This window comes from Zalophus californianus, chromosome 6 (genome assembly GCF_009762305.2).
Source record: "Zalophus californianus isolate mZalCal1 chromosome 6, mZalCal1.pri.v2, whole genome shotgun sequence".
Classification (NCBI taxonomy): domain Eukaryota; kingdom Metazoa; phylum Chordata; class Mammalia; order Carnivora; family Otariidae; genus Zalophus; species Zalophus californianus.
Window position 1 is genome coordinate 72,046,108 of NC_045600.1, and position 16,683 is coordinate 72,062,790.

General features: G+C 49.9%; 1 protein-coding gene across 6 annotated transcripts in view; it reads left to right on the top strand.

Moving 5' to 3' along the window:
• SLC7A7 (solute carrier family 7 member 7) overlaps nt 1-16,573 on the top strand; it is a 29,324-nt gene extending 12,751 nt beyond the window's left edge. For all 6 annotated transcript variants that reach the window (XM_027570433.2, XM_027570431.2, XM_027570430.2 and 3 more), the window contains 8 exons: nt 10,384-10,509; nt 11,302-11,446; nt 12,835-12,958; nt 13,304-13,407; nt 13,668-13,764; nt 14,955-15,104; nt 15,252-15,435; nt 15,660-16,573. In XM_027570433.2, the coding sequence (XP_027426234.2) occupies nt 10,384-10,509; nt 11,302-11,446; nt 12,835-12,958; nt 13,304-13,407; nt 13,668-13,764; nt 14,955-15,104; nt 15,252-15,435; nt 15,660-15,766 (1,037 nt within the window). In that variant the 3' untranslated portion in view covers nt 15,767-16,573. The remainder of the gene's footprint in view (nt 1-10,383; nt 10,510-11,301; nt 11,447-12,834; nt 12,959-13,303; nt 13,408-13,667; nt 13,765-14,954; nt 15,105-15,251; nt 15,436-15,659) is intronic.
• The last annotated feature ends 110 nt before the right edge of the window (nt 16,574-16,683 follow it).

Sequence of the window (16,683 nt, forward strand, 5' to 3'; positions counted from 1 at the left end):
TTTATTTATTTTTTAAAGATTTTATTTATTTATTCATGAGAGACAGAGGGAGAGAGAGAGAGAAGCAGAGGGAGAAGCAGGCTCCCAAGGAGCAGGGAGCCCGATGCGGGGCTCGATCCCAGGACCCTGGGACCATGATCTGAGCCGAAGGCAGACGCTTAACCATCTGAGCCACCCAGGCGCCCAGCCGAATTTGTGATTTTTAGAAAGTTACTCCGACTTCAGTTTGCAGAACTGAAAGCAGGGAGACCAGTTAGGAAGCTGTTACCATGATCCCTGGTGATGGTGGTTTGGATTAGAGTCATGGGATGAGAGAGGAGGAGACTGGTTTAAGACTTGGATACTAATTAGATATGGGTAGTAGTTGAGGAGGGTAAGATGGCCAGGTTTCTGGCTCAGGCAACTGGGTGGATGGTGCTGCCAGTTACTTATAGGGAGTTAGACTGGAGGAGAAGTAGGTTGAGAGAAATTGATAGGATTGGTTTTGGATAGGTTGAGTTTGCGCCTGCTGATGTCCAGTAGGTGGTTGGATGTTCATATATATCTGCAATCACAATAGTTGGGCTGGTGATATGCTTTTGGGAATCATCAGTGTAGAGATGGTCATTGGATTCAGCAGATAAGGTGATCTTGGGCCAGGTTGTAGCAAGAGAGGAGGAAAGAGCTTAGGATAGCATTCTCAGGAATGCCAACATTGAAGGATAAATACTCTGCAAAAAGGAGAAGAAGCATCTAGAGAAATAAGAGGGAAATGGAATGCAGTGAGTAGAAGAGAGCAATTTGAGGAGGAGTTGGTGGCCAACAGTATGCAATCTGCTAAGGGGCCAAGCTAGATAAGGAGGGCAGTGGCCTGGATGTATCAACAGGAGGCCACCGTGACTCTGGAGAGGGAAATTTCAGGGCAGTGAGGGTAGAGTCAGATTTCAGAGGGATTGTTTATTCATCCAGTGAAATCTGAGTGTCTGCTATGTGCCTACCTCTGAGCTAGGCCCTAGGGATCCAAGGATGGTTGTTCCTCAGTCTGCTCTCATGTGGCTCCCAGTTGATGGTAGAAACAGATATATAAACCATTCTGTTGCAGTGTGGTTAGTGTGGGGATGCGGGAGCCCAGAGCAGGGGCAGCATACCCAAAGGTGGTGGGTTTACCCTCAAAAGTAGCCTTTGTGGAGGGACTGCTAAGTAAGATAAGGCATGGAATATCATTTGGAATTGGCAAGCAGGAGGTCAAGGAAAACTGTCTTCAGCTGGAGTGGTGGAGTGGATGTTAGTCGAGGGAAGGGGAGAGGATCTAGATAGCCTTTCCAGAAGGCTGACTCTGAAGACAAGGAGGGTGGTAGTTAGAGGGAGGGATCAAGGTTGAGGGAGGAGTTTATGGGAAAAACTTAAGTCTGCCTTAGGTTGGTTTGGGGGTATATTTCTGGAAAAGCTGGATGAAATATCCTTAACAATAAGGTCTTGCCCATGGTTGGAATGCTTGGGTGCCCTGAGTCGGCATTTCTCTCCTTTGACCAGTGTAGAGGATCCTCTCGTCCCTTTGGGAAGCAGCAGTGCATGGTGGGTAGGAGCATGGCGGGGCGCCTGGGTGGCTCAGTCGTTAAGCGTCTGCCTTTGGCTCAGGTCACGATCCCAGGGTCCTGGGATCGAGCCCCACATCGGGCTCTCTGCTCAGCGGGAAGCCTGCTTCTCCCTCTCCCACGCCCCCCTGCTTGTGTTCCCTCTCCTGCTGTGTCTCTCTCTGTCAAATAAATAAATAAAATCTTAAAAAAAAAAAAGAGCATGGCATCAGGCCAAATTTATGAGTCTCAGGTTCCTCATCTGTAGAATGGGGTCTCTTCTCATAGAGGCGTGATCTCTATTTTTCCCATACTTTCCTCCTTTTCTATTCAAACAGTGACCATTTCAAGAGAGCAAATAGAGTTTCTGCTCCTGTCATGGTGGCTCACTGTCCTTTTCCGGGTATAGTCTTCCTTTAGAACTGCTGATGAACTACAGCCCTAGCTAGGCTAGTATTTCTACTAGACCTTGAAGTCATTTACTGATGATTGCTTAAGTAAGTTTTTTTCTACGCGTGGCTGACTTCACTCCCTGCTGATTTCATTGTCGGGGTAATCACATGCTGTCCTCTCTGCCAGGAATTTGTCCTCCCCTCCCCCAGCCCTAGCACCTGCCTCCTCCGTGTGCTCAGTCCAGGTAACCGTGGTCCTGGTGCCCACCTGCACCCCCTTCACTGGCCTAGACTGGATGGGGTACCTCACACAGACTTTCATAGCACCCAGTTCTTACAATTGTCTACGTTCACTTTTCTGGGAAGGCTGAGGACTGGGTCTGTATGGGGCCTGGAGCACAGCCGATGCTCAGTACATGCTGGCTGGCTGGCTGGCTGGCTGGCTGAATGAATGAATGAATGAATGAATTGGGAGTTCTGAAGGAACCTTGCTGTCCTGGTTACTTTTGGGGTGCCTGGGTGGCTCAGTCGGTTAAGCATCTGCCTTCAGCTCAGGTCTTGATCCCAGAGTCCTGGGATGGAGCCCCACATCCGGCTCCCTGCTCCTCAGGGAGTCTGCTTCTCCCTCCTTCTCTGCCTGCCGGTCTCCCTGCTTGTGCTCTCTAACTCAAATAAGATCTTAAAAAAAAAAAAAAAAAAGATTACTTTTCCTAACCAGAGAGGTATGCAGGTGGCCCCTCCTGAAGCCAATTATTCTGGAATCTCAGGGTTCTTTGAGGATTGGTCCAGTTTTCTGTGGTCAGAAGCCCCAACACCCCAGAGGGAGGTCATCCCACATCTTTGCATACAAATAGGGAGGCACATGGTGTTCTGGAATGTATACAAGCTTTGGAGCCTGCCATGGACTGAGTGGCCCCCGTTTTCTCAATTATAAGATAAAGACAGTTGACCTACTCTGTCCGATTAAGTTAGATGATCTGTGTAAGAATGTGAGTGACCTGACACTTTATTGTCAGCCAAAAATTGTATCTCCTGCTGCAAATTCTATTCACTCACATGCATCTTATTAATTCACAGTCACATGTGTCTTACTAATTTCTAAATACTTTCGGCATTCTCTGTTTGGATCACTTAAGAGCTGTTTTAGTTCTTTAGTTCAGAGATCAGGAAGGAGGGCTGAGATCCTTCTTCCTGTGGGTGCGACAGCTGGAACTTTTCTCTTGGCAGAGTCAGGGCTAGGTGTCCAGAAGGCCGGCTCCACCCAAGTCCAGCTCCAGCTTCCCCTTTCACTGATGGGGCATTTTACTCCCCGTATTCTTGCAGGTGGTCTGCCCGCGCCGTAGAGGTCAGCCTGCAGCACCTATGCAGGCCCCTCTGTGAACAGAGCACTGGTCTTCAGGGATCACACAGAATCTTTGCGTCCCTGATGCTTGACCCTAGTGACTTGCATGGAGTAGGTGCTTCGAGAAACGGCAGCTGGATGAATGAACAGAAGATAGGCCTCCAGCTTCCACTTGGCTGAGAAGGGCATTGCATGCTTGGGGCTCTTGGGGGCTTTAGGCTGGGGGCTGGGGCCACCGTGGGAGCTGGGCACAGGGGAGGGCACATAGCTCCTCCTGAGTCTCCCAGAGCCACCTGTGGGACGTAGAGGACTCCGGATCTCCTCGTGTGTCTGAGAGCTTTGGCCATGCGTTCCTGTGCAGCAGCTTCTGATACCAGATGACTGATTCATGTACTTGGGGCTGATGAAGTAGAACAGCCAGGTGCTCGGCCCCCAAATGATTTTTGCCCTTTGAACTTTCTCCTTGGAAGCTAGTTACTTTGCCAGAGGAGTTTTCTCAAGAGCCACTTTAGGTTGGAGGTGAGGAAGCTTACATTTCGCGTCCCATCTTCACACCAACAAAACAGGCTGGAGTCAGGGCTTAGGGTTCTTTGTTATGGGGTCAGTGTAAACTTTGGCACAACCTTCACCAGTATTGAGAGGGTAGGGCCTGTGCTGGTTTGATTCCCAAGGCTCTTCAGGGTTTCACCCTTGGTCTCCTCTTTTTTTGGTTCTCTTTCTCTCTGCCTCAGAAGAGACTGAGGGGATAGCCTAAAGGGGGCTGGGGAAGGAGCGAGGGACAGTGGGTCCCCACCCTGGCTGTACGTCAGAATCACCTCGGGCTTTAGAAAAATGGTAGTGGGGCGCCTGGGTGGCTCAGCTGGTTGAGCGACTGCCTTCGGCTCAGGTCATGATCCTGGAGTCCCGGGATCGAGTCCCGCGTCGGGCTCCCTGCTCAGCAGGGAGGCTGCTTCTCCCTCTGACCCTCTTCCCTCTCGTGCTCTCTCTCTCTCATTCTCTCTCTCTCAAATAAATAAATAAATAAAATCTTAAAAAAAAAAAAAAGAAAAATGGTAGTGGCCCCTTCTCCCACCTCGTTTCCCCAGCCAAATAAATCTGAACCGCTGATTAGAAGAATGGGAATTGGGGACGCCTGGGTGGCTCAGTCGTTTAGCCATCTGCCTTCGGCTTGGGTCATGATCCCGGGGTCCTGGGATCGAGTCCCACGTCAGCCTGCTTCTCCCTCTCCCTCTGCAGCTCCCCCGTTCATGCTCTCTTTCTCTCTCTGACAAATAAATAAATCAATCTAAAAAAAAAAGAAGAATGGGAATTGGCTTGGAGAACGAGACTTGGGGAAGCGGAAAAGTTGCTGCTGAGGAGAACTGATGGGGGCCTTGGGAAGAAAGGTTCTCAGTTGTCACTGTCCTTTAGGATTATGCGGGGTGCTTTGAGAAGATGCTGAGGCCTGGGTTCCACCCCAGAGTTGCTGACTTGATTGTCCTGGGCAGGGCCCAAGCCCTGGACTCTGTTAAAGCTTGTTGAGTGATGCCAATGTTGCAGCCAGGATAGAGGGGCACTGCGTTAAGTGAAGGGTTTGGGCTTGTTCCGATCAAGGTGGTTCTGTGGGTGATGCTTTCTTTTAGTGAGTACCTTTACGGAGCACACCCAAAGCAGGCAGATCATCAGACTCCCCCAGGAAGCCCCGTCTCAGGCCTCCCACATCAGAACTGCTGGGTCGGAGCCCTGAAGCTGTCGGTAACATTCCCCAGGTGACTCTGATGCTCACTCAGGCTTGGGGTCCTGTTTCTGAGGACCTGAACTGTACCAGGTGGAGCAAACCAGGAAGAATCTGATGGACAAGGATTAGGCGGCTTTGAGAAGGGAGCAGATGGTGTGGCTTTAGTCGGAGGGCCTGCTGGTGCAGACTGCCTGCTTGCTCCTTCAGAGTGGTGCAGGGTCATGGCGACCAACGTGCTGGCTGAGTTCCAGGAGGCAGAGGAGGAGGTCTCTGGTCCAGTGACCCATAGGGTTTATGCTTGGTGTGTCTTCTTGCCAGATGCTCTCACCCCTGATGTCTGAGTGAGCAGAGTGGTTCTGTAGCCTGAAAGGTAAAAGAATTTGAGGACCATCTGCTGTCTGAGACCTATAACCGCACCTAGGAAGGGTGGAAGAAACAATACATAAAGGAAGACAGGAAGAAAAATGATTTTTAAGGTGTCGAGAGTATCCTAAACCAGCATGAGACAACACAGACAGACATACAGCAGAGAAAGGGAAGAAAGACTTGAAATTTGTGGGTTTAGGCAACATACCTGAGGCTTTTTCGGAGAGCTTACATCTGGTCCTTCTGAGGAAATGGCAGCAATAGTGTTCTGGAGACATCTGGGTATAGCAGCCCTGAGCAAACCAGTTAAGAGGCTCGGCTGCTCGCTAGGGGCTGTGACTCTGGCTATACGTAGAGCAGCCTAATGCAGAGACATGGGGTTTTCCTGGAGCAACATAGCACAAAGAGCTCGCTCGAGCCAGTTAAGCCCACAGACAACTATCCTTTTGCCATCCTGTGGGATGAATGATGTCACCAGTCAGAAGATACCCGAGGTGTGTCACCGGTGACTTTGAAGTTCAAGATAGAGAACTGAGTGGAAGGTAACATTTTCATGTCTATCCGCGGAAGGCTGTGTATATGAAAGCGAAAGGAGGACCTAGAACAGAGTTCTCGGCTGGGAGCCTGCTTCTCCCTCTGCCTCTCTTTCCCTTTGCTTGTACTGTCTCTTTCTAACAAATAAATAAAGAAAATCTTTTTTTTAAAAATCACTTTTATAGGCCCCAAAAGGGGGATAGGGAAATGCTCATCAGTTTGAGGTGGAATTTTAGTTGACAATGAATTCAAACCGAGACCCCATAGTGTGCAAAAATGCCTGGAGTGTTCTCTGTGGGTCTCATGTTTCAGCGACTTCCTGACAAAGTGAAGTGAATGCAGAGGGGAGATTCTCGATGGTGAGTGGCCTGGAAGCTACATTTGCACACAGGAGGCTGAAGAAACTGGGTTTTTAGCCCCAAAGGGGGAAGCCTCCAGGGGGACAGGATGTTAATCTTTAATGATAAGAAGGACCATTATGTGGATGCGCATTTAGCCGCATTCTGTGTGGTTCCAGAGGAGAGGACTACTGGGTAGAGATTGTGAGGAACAAATATTTGGCTTCATGGAAGGAAGAGCTATTGATCTCTTTAAAAATGGAATGGGTTGTCTCATAGGTAAAGTACTGAGGTTTTATAGTCCCTGGGAATTTGAAGCAGAAAATAGACTGAAGAGTGGCCTACGTTTTATGTGTTACATTCTACATATTTAAAACTAACAGTGCTGGAAAAAAAACAAAACAAAAACCAAAAACTAACAACGTTGGGAGAATTGTGGGGTTAATGTTCTTTTTCAGGGACTGTTTAATGTGGGCTTCTAAACCAAACCTGGGCATCTGATTCGGAGTGGGCCTGCAAGCTTTGTTCTGTTCTGGATCAACCTATGTGTGTGCTTTCCTTACTTTTAGTTCTACAGCTGATGCTGGGCCTTAGTGCTAGGACTAGTCGCCTGCTCCAGGAGAGCCCATGTAGGTTGGCTCTCATGACCATTCAGGAGCACCTCTCTCTCTCTTTTTTTTTTAAGATTTTATTTATTTACTTGAGAGAGAGAGAGCAAGCATGAGCTGGAGGGAGGGGCAGAGGGAGGAGCAGGAAGCTGAGCAGGGGGCCTGGCGCCAGATCCCAGGACCCTGAGATCACGACCTGAGCCTAAGGCACGTCCAACTGACTGAGCCACCCAGGCGCCCCTCGGGAGCATCTATTTAGATGATTGTAGGAGTGACTTCTTCAAAGCTTCTCCTTCCTCCAAAGCAGGTCAAAGCAGGAATGGAGCTGCACCTGAGTCAAGGGTCCAGGGTGATTTCAGGCCGTCTTCTTGTGGACTTGGCCCGGTGTTGGGTGGAGATGGAGTTACACCTAGTGGTAGGAGGGTAGGGCATTTCTGTCCTTGAGGACTTGCGGTTGCCTCCATATTACTCTAAGTCCGTGGTCCTCTCCTTTCTCTGCCTCTGAAGCAGGAGGCTGGGCTCCACCTTAAGAACAGTGCACTAGGCCGGGCTTTGGGGTCTCTGGTCAGCTGTGTCCGCTGTGGGTGAGGACAAAGAGCCCAGTCAGTGGTGCTGCCTGCTGTACCCATTTCCTGCTCCCATGGCCAAGAGGCCCCAGAGGAAGCTGGACTTTGGAGAGGGTGAGGGCCAGCTCTCTTCAGGCAGTTCCTCTGCTCCTGGTTTCTTTCCAGAGGATTCCCTTCTTCATTCAAACCGAGTCCCTGTGCTTAGTACAGAGAGTAGATCAGGGCAAGATGGTGGGTCAGTGGCTGAGAAATAAGGCTCAGGTGTGGGGGAGGGAGAAAAACTGGCGGGTCAAGGGACGGGTACAAATGGATGGATATGGAATTCAAGTCGTGAAGCAGTAGGGATTAAAATGCAAACGATCCATGTATTTTCATTTCAGAATTTGTTGTAGTAAAGGATGATGAGTTGTCTGTTTGCTGCCCGCGTGCCTGGACAAAGCCGAGAGCAGATCCCTGTGGCACATGGCTGCAGACTGACTCTGATCCAGAACGAGTCCCTTCAGCCTATCCCGGCTTGGTGTTGGGACCATCCATCTCAACGAGGTGATCCCGTTCCCTTGCGAAGGGGGCAGCATCAGATGTCCCTGGTGTTTCTTTTTATTTTTTTTTTTAAGTAGCTCTACACCCAGTGTGGGCCTTGAACTCAGGACCCTGAGAGTTGCATGCTCTACTGACTGAGCCAGCCAGGTGGCCCCCCCCATTTTTTTTTTTTTTTGGTCCCTCATGTTTTTCTTTTTGTAAAGATTTTATTTATTTATTTGAGAGAGCAAGTGAGCGAGCATGAGCAGGGTGAGAGGCAGAGGGAGAGGGAGAAGCAGGCTTCCCGCCGAGCAAGGAGCCCGATGCGGGGCTCGATCCCAGGACCCTGAGATCATGACCTGAGCCGAAGGCAGACGCTTAACCAACTGAGCCACCGAGGCGGCCCTGTCCCTGGCGTTTCTAATCAGAAACCTGGGCCGGGTCCTATTTGTAAGGCAGCAGCAGAGTCCAAGGGTGAGGCGTAGGGGTTACAGGATGGAGAGAAGGGACATGAGGGCTACTGAATGGCTGGAAACAGAAGTCCAGTGGGGAGTAAAGGATGGGTGATTGACCGCGGAGGATCAACGGACCTGAAAGATTTGTGGAGGGTGAGATACAGGCACTTTGGTCACTTTGTGGGGTGCTTGTGGAGATTGTGTGCTTGTGTCTTTAATTATTAACTTAGCACGGAGGAATTACGGGAGTAGTCTTGCCCAGCCCTGTGATCAGGTTTGGTTGTTTATTGTCTTGTTTATTAGGCAGAAAAGCAAGTGTTTGTATGGGAGTAGGATGCCCCATCTAGGGAAGAGCAGAAAAGAACTTGGGCAGCCAGTAGACTAGGAAGGGGTGTAAGGGAGGGAGAGGGAGAAGCCGAAGACGAGCCAGCTGCTCCCTGAGGTTGGTCTTTCCTGCTTCTCAGGATGAAGATGCTTCTGGGCCAGGATGGTGAGGCCAGGACACAAGACAACAGGAGGATTAGGGACAGGGAAGGAGGAGGCTTCCTGTGTTGGTGGCCTGAAGCTGGCAAGCCCAGCAGCAGACCTCCCTTTCTCCACTGGGAAGGCAGGCTGATTCTGACCTTGCCCTTCGAGCTCTTGCAAGGACTGGCAAGCCCTCCCCCTGGGGCTCCCGTGGCTGAGCCAGGAAGGCAGGCTCAGTGAGGTGATGGGCTGCCACAGTGGAGGCGGGCTCCCTGCACGCTTCAGGCACCGGTGCGGGATCTGGAACCTCCAGCTGGCTCTCAGAATCCTTTTCACTTTCTTCCTGGCCACATCCTGGGGCTAGGGGTCAACCTCACAGCATCTGTGGGCTTCCCTTCTTGATTTTCTTTCCTCTGAAGTACTGGATTGAAACTTTTTTAGGGGTAAGGGATTTCTCCGAGATTCTGACAAAGGCCATGGACCTTTTTCTTAGAAAAATGCATATACTGGGGGGCGCCTGGGTGGCTCAGTCGTTAAGCGTCTGCCTTTGGCTCAGGTCATGATCCCGGGGTCCTGGGATCGAGCCCCGCGTCGGGCTCCCTGCTCTGTGGGAAGCCTGCTTCTCCCTCTGCCACTCCCCCTGCCTGTGTTCCCTCTCTCGCCGTGTCTCTCTCTGTCAAATAAATAAATAGGATCTTTTTTTAAAAAAAAAATGCATATACTTTGGACATATGTACGTAATCATTTACAAGGAATTTCAGGCCTCGTGGAAGCCCTAGGTTAAGAACCCTGGCTCTAAGGGTGATCCGTGAACTTTCCCAAAGCTCATCTGGGTAAAGGGATTGCCTCTCCCCCAGGGTAGGACTTAAGGAGTGTTTGTGGCTCACCCTTTTGCATTGTCTGGTCAGGAAAAATGCCATCCCCACTCTATAGGAACCTCGGCTCCAAGGATCTTTCCAAGTACAAAAACAAGCGGCTGAGCTGGCAGGCAGTAGCGGGAGGTCTGGCCTCCATTCGAATCCTTGGCCACATGTCCTGACCCGCTGGCCCAGCACTGGATAAGTCACAACAGGATTCGCCAAGGTTAACAATAGCACAGAGCGCCGAGTCCTGGAGCCCATATCAGGAGGTAGAGGGGTGCAAAAGCTGGGAGGATGGTGACTTTTCAGAGCCAATAGCCGGAAAGCATCACTAATCCTGTATGGCTACTGGTTACCTCCCACTGCTGTGAGCACTGTTGTATGTAAGCAAAATCCAGTTACTTTGTGTTTCCTCGCGGGTAAGTGCTAAAGGGTGTGTGTGGTGCTGCCTATGCAGATGCTTAGCAGGAGCCTTTGAATGCTAACGGGGAGGACCTGCTGGGCAGAGGTTTTGAATACAGAGCAGATCAGAGCCCAAACACTGTCTTTGGCCAAAGAGGACTGCTAGTGGAAATAATGCTTGGGGGGGGTCTAAGGCTCTTTGGGTGGTAGGGTTGGTTACCAATCAGAATTATTTTTTCAGTCACCGAACAGAATTATTTTTTCAGGTCTCTTAACCTTTGTTAACTGTGCCTACGTCAAGTGGGGAACGCTGGTACAAGATATCTTCACCTATGCTAAAGTATTGGCGCTGATTGCTGTCATCATCGCGGGCATTGTTAGACTTGGCCAGGGTAAGCGGAAGAGCAACGAACTCGTGAGCATTTTCTTTGAGTCCTACTTCTTTAAATGCCCTTTGTGCATTCTCATTTGCTAGGTGCCATAATTTTCATTTTGTAGAGGAGACTGAGGCTGCGGAACTCAGCATCTTGCCCAAGTCCCTAGCTCCTAGTACGTCAGTGGGGATTTGTACTCAGACTGACCTCAAAGCCTGTCTTCTCTGCATGCTCCCAGAGGAGGCTGGTCTTGGCAAAAGGGCTGACCATCATGCCCTGGGAGCCGGCTTTAGCCGACTGTCCAGCCCAGTGCTGTAGGCTATGATTGTTCTGCCCTTGGAAGTTCTGCAAGGGCAGAAATGAACTCCTTGTATCCACTCCTCTCCAGTTTCCAGGTAGGAACACCTGCCCCGCCAGTCTGTTGCCCTGGGCATAAGGAGCGCTATCCTTCCTCCATCCTGTGCCAGCTGTTTGTGGTGTTAGAAAGGGGGTAGGAATGGGGCAGCTTACAGGGCAGGACGGAACCACATCACTTCTGTTCTATAGGCCTGCTCCGTAGTGGTTTCTTACCCTAGAAAGCCATCACAGTCCTTCCTGTCAAGATGCCCGTGCTGTCCCCTGCACTCCAGCCTATCACTGTAGAGGTCTGTCTCCCGTTCCCTGTTCTCTTACCAGCACCCTTGCTGCCGAAGGTGTTTTAAGCCACTCACTTGCTGTAAGCATCATGTTCTCCCACTCCTTTTCTGGATCACTTTGAAGCTGGGGGTAGGCCACTAATCCTTCTGCCTTTCCATGTTCTCTGGACTCTAGGAGCCTCAACGCACTTTGAGAATTCTTTTGAGGGTTCATCATTTGCAATGGGTGATATTGCCCTGGCACTGTACTCGGCTCTGTTCTCCTACTCGGGCTGGGACACGCTCAACTACGTCACCGAAGAGATCAAGAATCCTGAGAGGTCGGTATCTCACCATCAGTCTTCCATGGCAAGAAGGATAGCTGTCCTTCACTGAGAGCACACCACAACCACCGAGACAGATTTTATCAGTGCCACTTGACTAGATGGGAGGCCCGAAGGCCAGAGAGATAACTTGTCCCGGATAACAGGCCTTGTCACAACTGTCCCTTCATTCCTGCATTCATTACAGCAGGTCGTACCATGTGTTCATATGTGCTTTCTCACGGGTTTTCCTTGATATTCACCCACCCTTATTCCCACACAGACAACTTTAGGTCATAGATGCCCCAAAACTTTCCCATTTTCCTTTTGAGCCCTTCCTGCTTTCTCAAATGTGTACTGACATAGTGGTATCGTGTCAGCATTTAACAGCATTACTTCAGCCTGGCTATTCTAAATTATTCGGCCGTCATGCAGAGTGACAAGAGCACTGGACAGGGAGTCAAAGGGCCTGGAGCCTGTCTTTCCACTGATTTCAGTCCCCTGCCAACTCTGCCTGCTTCCTTATCTGTAAATTGACGGGGTTGAATTATATGATCTCTAGAGCCCTTCCTGGCTCTAAAATTCAGATTCTTGGAACTAAGATTACCAGGGAGTGGAGTTTCTGTAAATTTTTAAGTCAAAATAATAAACTCTTGGCACACCGCCAGTGTTGCAATCCCCGGAGCAAATGCTAGAAGCAGGACCAAAGCCTGGGTGGTGCTCCCACCTACTGGACAGAAGCTAAATGACTTGAGTATGCCCCTTCCCTGTCACTGTGAAGAATGGTTTATGAAGGTCAGAGCTTTATTGGTCTAGAGGACCTTGTCTTTGTGTTTTTCTCTTAGCCACTGGTTAGGATGGCCCCCCAGGTTCTCACACTGAGTAGGAGGATGGAGTGAACACAGTTCCCAGGTTGCTTATTTGGATATACACATTGTTCTTGTCAGTGAGGGCCTTATTCTCTGGATTTCACAATTTGCCTAATTTCCTCTTGTATTTCTCAACCTTAAGACAAATTTCCCATGTTGGCAATCTTAAGAAGGAATCCTGACACCAAGAGGCCTTGGATGTAAAAAAAAAGAACAAAAAACCCCAAAACCCAAAAACCCACAAGCCCCCCTGCCCCCCTGCCATTTCCTGTGCTATTACATGGTGACATTGTTCTCTATTAATCCTTGTTCTGCTGTTTGGTTAGCCTTTTCTCTAAATGTGATATTCTTTTCCCTTGATGCTCTTTAAGCTCTGAGCTCAAGAATGAAGTCACTGTTGTACACAGCTTCAAAGGCAAAAGCACTGGGGAAACGCACAGGAGGCCCCATCCCTGGATTGGTGTGGGAGTCTGAGGATTAAAGGAGATGGGGATGTGACCCTGGGACTAACGTGTGCATTATTCTTTTTGGCTGTAGGAATCTGCCCCTGTCCATTGGCATTTCCATGCCCATTGTCACCATCATCTACATCTTGACCAATGTGGCCTATTACACCGTGCTAGACATGAGGGACATCCTAGCCAGTGATGCCGTTGCTGTGGTAAAGGATTTTCACTAGCAGAAGGCTGAGGGTGTGTTTGTGGGCTTCTCGGAATACTGCAGCTCCAGTCCTGGAGAGGGGGTAGTCCTTGGAAGGAGTATGCGTAGGGGCACCTAGCTGGCTCAGTTGGTCGAGTGGGCAGACTCTTGATCTTGGGGGTTTAGTTTGAGCCCTGTTTGGTGTAGGGATTACTTAAATCTTAAAAAGTATGCTTTGGATACTGCGTTTACAAGGTTGTCACTCCAGCTGTGGAAGAAGGGTTGGCTAGTTTCGGGGCCGTCTCAGGACATGCTTGCATCCTTTTTAGATCCTGCTAATGACTCTTTTTTTGGTCCTTTCCCTTAGACTTTTGCAGACCAGATTTTTGGAATTTTCAACTGGACGATTCCGCTGGCGGTTGCATTATCCTGCTTTGGTGGCCTCAATGCCTCCATTGTGGCTGCTTCTAGGTGGGAGTGGTGCCTTTTATGGGGGGAAGGGTAGGACTTACAGGACCCAGGTTTAGTTACTGTGTTCCCCAGGTCATATTTACCCCTTTGTTGTTTCCATCAGCAGCCTCTAGTTCTCCCTAATCTCAAAACTGAACCCCATTCCGTATTATTCACTTTTTTGGAGGAGGGGAGGGCAGTGGGAGGGCTACGTGGCATGTGAACCAGCCCCACCCAGTGTCCCCCAAGTTTCTCAGCCTCTCTCATCTTACCCAAAATAGGCTCTTCTTTGTGGGTTCAAGAGAAGGCCATCTCCCTGATGCCATCTCCCTGATTCATGTTGAGCGGTTCACACCAGTACCTGCTCTGCTCTTCAATGTAAGTGACCTCAAGGATGGGGCTGACTGTGTCAGGCGCCCACCAGACTGTGGGGGAAATGTTAACAGAAGTAGGGGGCGCCGGGTTAAGCGTCCAACTTCATTTCAGCTCAGGTCATGGTCTCAGGGTCGTGAGATCGAGCCCCACGCTTAGCGTGTAGTCTGCTTAAGGCTCGCTGTCCCTCTGCCATTCCCCCCAACAAATAAATCTTAAACAAAACCAGTAGAAGCAACTGTTCTAGCTTTCCCAAAACCTTATAGAATTTAATAGAAAAACTATCTTCTCTTAAAAAAAAAAAAAGTAACCTCCTCTGGTCTAGAATAAAGCATAAAGTACAATGAATATAATGAAATAACTGCCATGATAGTAAATGACATAGTGCTTAAGGGAAAAATGATCTTCCATGGGAATAGGAGGTAAAGGAAGAAAGACTTCTTAGACAAAGTGCATTTGTTTTGTTTTTAAAAAAAAGATTTCAGAGTGCGTGCACAGGGGTGAGGGGCAGAGAGAGAGGGTCTTTTAAGCAGACTCCATAGGGAGGGCGGAACCGCACACGGGCTTGAACTTGTGACCCTGAGATCCAAGCCTGAGCCAAAACCAAGGGTCAGACGCTTACCTGACTGAGCCACCCAGGCGCCTCTAGACAAAGTACATTTGAAGTGGATTTTTAAGGATAGATTGCAAAAGGTGGAAATGGGCTTTAAGTTAAGAGAAACAATAAGGGGGGGGCACCTGGTTGGCTCAGTCGGTGGAGCATGCCAACTCTTGGACTCGGGGGCTTCGTGAGTTTGAGCCCCATGTTGGACTTAAGATTACTTAAAAAATAAAAGGCACTAAAAAAAACCCCTCAAAACCGTATCAAAGTCCTGGGGTAAAGCAGCGTGAAGTTGGGTAGTAGGAGATAAAGCCTGGAAATGTAGGTTGGAGCCATCATGGAGAGGCTCTTCAGCAAAAGATTTGTGAGGAATTGTTTTGATCTGTGGCAAAGGTTTGAAGAATGGGCCTGAAAAAAACAATCGAGAGGCCCCTGGCTTACTAGAAAAGGAAGGAGCTATTGTCACTAGGGTGCTGAAGCGTGTGGGAACAGAAGGGGGGGGGCGGGGGAGGAGAGACCCTGAGGCCTTGAGAAGGGGGAAGCGCGCCTTCAGTGACAGGCCGTGAGAGGAGCTGACGTGGGCTTGTGCCTGCAGGGTATCATGGCACTGATCTACCTGTGTGTGGAGGACATCTTCCAGCTCATTAACTACTACAGCTTCAGCTACTGGTTCTTTGTGGGGCTCTCTATTGTGGGTCACCTTTATCTGCGCTGGAAGGAGCCTAATCGGCCTCGTCCCCTCAAGGTACGTGACCTCCCTCCTCCCTCTGCCTGGGCCTCGGGGGCGCTAGGGTGTGATGAAGGGCGCGGAGAGGCTCAGCGGCCTCCCCTCCCAGGAGGGACTAGCACAGCTGCCCCGCGAACTGAGCCCCCGTTTCCTCTGTGCCTGCAGCTCAGCCTCTTCTTCCCCGTGGTCTTCTGCCTCTGCACCATCTTCCTGGTGGCTGTGCCACTTTACAGCGACACCATCAACTCCCTCATCGGCATTGGCATTGCGCTCTCAGGCCTGCCCTTCTACTTCCTCGTCATCAGAGTGCCAGAACACAGAAGACCTCACTGCCTCCGAAGGATTGTGGGTAAGCCTTTGGGTCTTCGAGCTGACCGGCTATCATGTGGCCATCTCCACCCCCCCAATCTGGTACCCACCCCCGCCCCCCGCCCCGTCAGCTTTGCCCTAGCCCCTTCTCGATGTTCACTGTAAGGCTTCATGGAATTTGCCCTCAGGCCAGCCCCAGTCGGTGCCACCAGAGTTGAGCCCAGCTGACCTCTTCTCAGTCCTGACTCACATTTCTCTTCGTAGCATCCGCTACGTGGTACCTCCAGGTCCTATGTATGTCAGTTGCTGCAGAGATGGATTTGGAAGATGGAGGAGAGATGCCCAAGCAACGAGATCCCAAGTCTAACTAAACACCATCTAGAATCAAGCCTGAGATGTGGAAAGCAGGGGCCTCTTGTCTCTTACTGGCTGGAGCCAAGGAAGATGAAAAGGGGAAGTACACCTCTTTGTTGAAGCTGCTCAGACCAGGCTTCCGGACAGGTGCCTTCAATTTTCGAACTTGCTGTTTGAGAGATGAAAAGTAATTTATTTGTTTTGCTACTCATTGCTTTATTGTCCCTTTTAAAAAAGTCTGGAACAGACTGTGGTGGGGAGCATGTCAGGTGTGGGCTTGGTTTTACTAGCAGCACATTCCCACGTGTTAAGATACTCATTCACCTCTGGGTGTGCCCAAGCACTCCTTTTCCTTTAAAAGGGCCAATAATGCTCCGAACTTCCTGTCTCCTTTAGAGAGACATGAAACTGTCACAGGTGCTAGATAATAAAAGGGTGATGTTCTAGGGTGCCTGGGTGGGCTCAGTTGGTTAAGCGACTGCCTTTGGCTTAGGTCATGATCCTGGAGTCCCGGGATCGAGTCCCGCATCGGGCTCCCTGCTCAGCGGGGAGTCTGCCTCTCCCTCTGACCCTCTTCCCTCTCGTGCTCTCTCTCCTTCATTCTCTCCCTCTCAAATAAAATCTTTAAAAAAAAAAAAAAGGGTGATGTTCTAAACTTCGAGTGGCTTCATTTTAGATAGGTCTTGTGCTTGAAAGTATCTGAGTATTTCTTTCCTCTCAAGTCAGGTGCTGGTGGCTGATGCAACCACTCTCTATACTAGAGAACACACCTAAGCTGCTTAGCAAAATGATGATTATTTTATAGCATCCTGAGATAAACCCATGTATGGGGTGGGAGTGTAAGCTTGTAATGCCAGGTTACAATGCTGAGGCACTTCCTAAGAGCACAGGCAGGAGCAATCCCCAGCTGATCTAGTCTTCAGTTTTCTGAAGC